General features: G+C 42.3%; 1 protein-coding gene across 7 annotated transcripts in view; it reads left to right on the plus strand.

The window, feature by feature from the left end:
- The window catches only part of Rai14 (retinoic acid induced 14), a 156,855-nt gene that overhangs the window by 28,487 nt on the left and 123,312 nt on the right, over positions 1-5,056 (plus strand). For all 7 annotated transcript variants that reach the window (XM_023707461.1, XM_023707463.1, XM_023707462.1 and 4 more), the window contains one exon: positions 2,784-2,865. In XM_023707461.1, coding sequence (XP_023563229.1) covers positions 2,830-2,865 — 36 coding nt within the window. In that variant the 5' untranslated portion in view covers positions 2,784-2,829. The remainder of the gene's footprint in view (positions 1-2,783; positions 2,866-5,056) is intronic.

Below are 5,056 nucleotides of genomic sequence, written 5' to 3' on the forward strand. Positions count from 1 at the left end.
GTGTGTGGCCAGCTCAGCCCACCAGGGGGCGGGGCTGGCTGGCATGTGGTGCTGGGGGATCGAACCGTGGTCCCTGTGCTTTGCCAAGCTTGTCCCAAGTAGGTGCTTTAGACCACTGAGCCATCTCGCCAGCCCCGAGGGTAATAAATTTTAAAGGTGATATCCAGTTTCTAGAAATAGTTGTTGCAGAAGCCATGGACCACTGGCAATTTGGCAATGTCTAATTATCATTATTTCTGTTTTGATCCTTCAACCAGTGATTTGTTTTGGCATGAAAAACCCAGCCCAACTATAGTTTGTAGACCTGGCTTACTTTGACTAGTGTCCTTATTCTACCGAAGGATCTCTAACTTGTGTTTCTATGGGACAGGGACTAGGATCTTCCAACTAGTAAATTGTTTCTTGGCCCTTGTGAAGCCAGTGAACCAGGGGCCAGCTCTGAGAAGCACTGCCCTGAAGTCTGCACTTGCTCTGAAGTTCTCTGTGATTAAATGTGGGCAATTAACAGTATGTAATTACAGTGTGGGTGGTTTCCAAGGCAACATGCACTGTGTCGCTGGTGCTGAGCTGGGCACATTGAAAAGGCCCATGGGGCAGACTCGAGAACAGTGACCTCTACACTAATGCTGTTGAACGGCTTATGATGGCTGCCTTGTGGCGTTCAGGCAAGGGTTCTGTTCAATGGCAGCAGCAACAATGAAAGCAAACACATAAGAAGCCAGCCTTACACAGTGACTTCGGTAGACAGCACAGGGACCTGAGGCAGGATGAGGACCGCCACTTGGCCCCTTGCATTTCCCTGCTTCTGTCTTCTCAGATCAGTTCTGTCCAGAATAATAAGGATGGCATGAGCTGACCTTGAAAGGCTTTTTGAAATTAAGAGTTAGCTGTGCTAAAGGTTTGTCCCTCACTTCTTAGTTCTTCACTGGAATGAAATTCACCTACTTTCACTTGCTGTAAAGTGTAGCTTAAAGTTAGCATTTACTATGTGATAGGAACTTTCATACGAGTTGGGCTTTTGACCCTAAATGTACTTTAAAAAAAAAAAAATTACATACTAAGGTTCTACATGAAAGAAAAAACAAACGTATGTCCTGTATTGTACTTTAGCACAGAATTGAGTTTTTTGCTTTAGTTATAAAGCCATAAAGGTTAGTGGAAAAAACATGCAGTATCAGTTAGACTTTGGGATTTTCTTCTGAATGCTGTCCTGCACAAACTTTGCGACTATAGGCAAGTTTCTTAGTTTCTCTGAGGCTTTCTACTTCTGAAAAAGGAGCTGCTTAAATTAGATCCTGAGTCATGACTTTTGAGGCTGGCGTGTACCCTACAGAATCCACTGAAAACTAGGAAAGTACTCCCTGAAAAAAATCGCACAAGTGCTCTATCAAAAAAAAAAAAAAAAAAAAAAAAATCGCATTCAATTTCCAGGGACCACCAACCTCTCTCCCCGAGGAAGCAGTTGTTTCAGGCTCTTCCAGCTCTGACTTACAATGGCTGGTCTGACAAGGATCCAGAGTCTTCAGTTGTTTAAAGTGGCCCCCTGAGGAATGAGTTACTTAATGAGGGAGGTTTTGTTATTCCTGGCATTTTTCACTGACTGCACTGTGCATTTGGGGTGAGGGAAGGTGGGGACAAACACTGGAAAAATAAGAAAGGAGAGAATGGCATCTGGAATATGAACTGTTTTCCTTGAATATTTTCACTATTTCAGCTTATCAGAAGGAGGTAGGTGGTATTCTTGTAAGATGAAGGATGGATAGAGGAATTAAGTCAGTGTATATATACTAGTCCATTTATTACTATAATGAAATACCTGTGGCTAGGCCACTTTATAAAAAAAGAGAGTCATTAGTGCACAGTTCTGGAGGGTCTCAGGCATGGCACCACATCAGCTTAGCTATGGAGTGCAAAAACTTGTGTGTAAAAGCTAGGAAGAACTCACTGCAGGGCACCAGCACTCACTGCTGAGGGCAGAAGCACCCTCCCGCGCACTAACCACACTGCTGAGGGCACACCCACAGGACCTATGGACCTCCCTAAGTCAGTCCTGTCTCCTCCCCATGTCCCTGTGATTGGGGCTGGGCCTGAGGAGGTCTCGGGATAAGTAAGGAACCCAACCCATCTTGTTCCAGACTTAGGTTTGCAGGTTTGCTGTCTTCTTAAGGAGAAAAGAATTTTCAGAATGCATCTGTAAGAGGAACGGGAAGGGCTTCTTAGGCAGGGAGTTCTGGCTGCACTCAAGGGTGGAGAGGGGCACTGTGGAAAGGAGACTCATGATTTCCTGGCACAGGGAACATTTATGCTTTTCTTAAAGGGGTGGAAACCATGGTAAAAGGTTTCAGGAGGGTCGTAGACAATTCTACAAATGTAGGCCCATTTTTTAAAAAAATAGATAATTTAAACATTCTTTGGATTCTCTCAACCTGCACCTTCATCTTAAGATGAGGTTCCTACTCTTTACTTTCTTGATTAAGCCAATTGATGGATTTTCAGGGTTCCTGATGGATTTTTCTCCGATGGGTCTTATAGGGAAGAACTCTAAATTTGATTGAAGCTGTGTTGGTATTGATTGCCTTGGACAACTTTGGCTGGGTTCTGTAAGCTGCAGTCATCTTAGCAGTATAATTTTTAGTTATTATTGCTTTGTCTCCTTTGTACCTATTTTGCATTTCTTCTGTCCTGCCTTAGCCTGATGTTATCATCCAATTAGAAGAGAACATGCATAGTGTTTATTTGGGCATTCATCCATCCATTCATTCATTCTTTCTTTCTTTGCTTAGGTGTTGAAAAGTCTCCTAGGACCTTGGAAGGTTAAATGGACTAAACATGAAGAGCTTGAAAGCGAAGTTCAGGAAGAGTGATGTAAGTTGCTGTGACTCACGGTCTGCCTGCTCTGCTCTGCTCCCTGGGGTTGCAGAAACAGCTTCCACTCCTCTCTGATAAGCTCTGGGTTAATAAACTACAGACAGCAAAAGCACACTGGCTCCAGCTTGGGTTGCTGTCAGTGCCATTCTTTAGGTTTCTTACTGTTTGTGTATATTGCTTTCAAAAAATGGCTTTAAAAAAATTCTTGGGACCTGCAAGAATTGTGCAGGTCTTGTGTAAAAATGAGGGGTCAAATGAAATATCTTAAGGGAAGGAAACAATAGTAACCTCAGCATTTCCAAAGTTGCCAAAGTCCAGATTCTGAATGTCAGTTTTCAAAGAGACTATTTTCATAAGGGTAGTTATAGAACTACATATTAGCATGCTTTATCTTTGGCTTTAAGAAACTCATTTAACTCTCTATTAAGGCCTTCATGGTAAAACAGTAGCATGCACTGCTGTCTCTACCTGCGTTCCCTGCGAGTTCCCAGGGCACTGATTCATTTGTCCTAGAAGGCTTTGGATTGCAGGAACCAGATATGATGTCAGAATTACAGAACAAAATCTCTCATCAGGGGAAATGGAGAAACTAACATAGCAGAGAGGTTACACATTGTGAGAGTTTAACCAAAGATTGCCACTTAGAATCTGCCAGAATCCCAGTCTTGTACTCACTGCATTCCTGATGCTTTGAGCAGGATTGTTGATTGGGAGTAATTTAGGGAGGGGTATTAGATGGGATGGCCAGATGTGTCATCCTGAGAACGGGCTTGCTCAGTTAAGGGTTTCAAATTGGGTAATTAAATGTGAACCTAGATTTTATTGCTGTACCGTAACTTCTGTCTTGATAGCTTGGCATAACTGTGTTTTTGCAATAAATGGAGGCTGCATGCTTTATACCCAGCGTGTGACATGCACACCTACTTTGGGCTGAAGCCTATCTCTTGAGGCTGAGATGTGACAAGTAAATTACTGCTCTGATAAGGACCAGACCAGACAAGATGCTTTCAGTATGATGCAAAATACAGTATGGTCTCAGAGAAAGGGCTTGAAAAGATTACTAGGAAAACATTGATCTCACCTTGTCATTCTTTTGGCAAATTGACTAAAATTAGTAAAACTTTGGTGAAGGCAAACTGACAGAGCCTCAATTCATAACAAGTAATTAGACCTCAGAATTGACTCCACCAACCCTGCCTTTAGCCCCTGGCCAAAGAGAGAGTCCCAGACATTTGATTTCTTGACTGCCACTGTCCCAAGAAAGAACCTTCATCCTGCTTATCTGCTGGCTACAGGATTCCAAGCCAGTAAGTCTATTTGGCTTTCAGTTAAGAAAAGGCACTTACATGGGCAAAATTGCCTGGTTCAGCAGATTCGGGTTTTTAAATTATGTGATCAGTTTAACAAATGTCTTCTTCCATTCCAAGGGAATTTGGGTAGTTTCCATTTACTCGAGTCGAGATTATTGTAGCAAAATGTCATTGGTTTAGAGTGCTGTGATATATGAACAAGGGCAGGGGGTAATGATAGCACTTACATTTTTGGTTTTAAAAAAGAAGACTGGTGGCATCAAGAAGAGTGTTGCTAGATTTTCATTTTTAATAAAAACTGAAAGAATTCCATGATTGAAAAAAAAAAGCAATAACACTAATAAAAACTTCTGGGATTTGGCAGCAGAAAGGGCAGTGATTTTGGCAGTGAGTGCTGAGAGAGGAAATGTTGGAGGAGCCCTGGGGGAGGAGTACAAGGGAAGTTGTCTGATGGAGCCAAACACATTCGCACAGATCCCTAATTCATCCCAAGTTGTTTCCTCAAGCCTATGTCATTGTGTAGCTGAAAGGAGGGAATGAAAACAAAAGCGAAAACCATTTCAACAGTTAACCAGCCATATGCTAATAATGGTAATAACTGCAAGCCACTATGAAGTAGTAGCCATATATCAGATACTGTGCCAGCCTCTTCAGGAGACATTTATTTTTACTACAAACCTTGTATGGTATGTTTTATTATTAAGCTCAGTTTGTAAATGAAGACACTGAGTCATAAGGAGTGCAGTGATTTGTCCAGGTTCTTAGAATTTTAAATTGTCAAACTTGGGCTGCTGCTTCTCCTTCTCCTTCTCCTTCTCCTTCTCCTTCTCCTTCTCCTTCTCCTTCTCCTTCTCCTTCTCCTTCTCCTTCTCCTTCTC

This window comes from Octodon degus, unplaced genomic scaffold (genome assembly GCF_000260255.1).
Source record: "Octodon degus isolate 3935 unplaced genomic scaffold, OctDeg1.0 scaffold00293, whole genome shotgun sequence".
Classification (NCBI taxonomy): Eukaryota; Metazoa; Chordata; class Mammalia; order Rodentia; family Octodontidae; genus Octodon; species Octodon degus.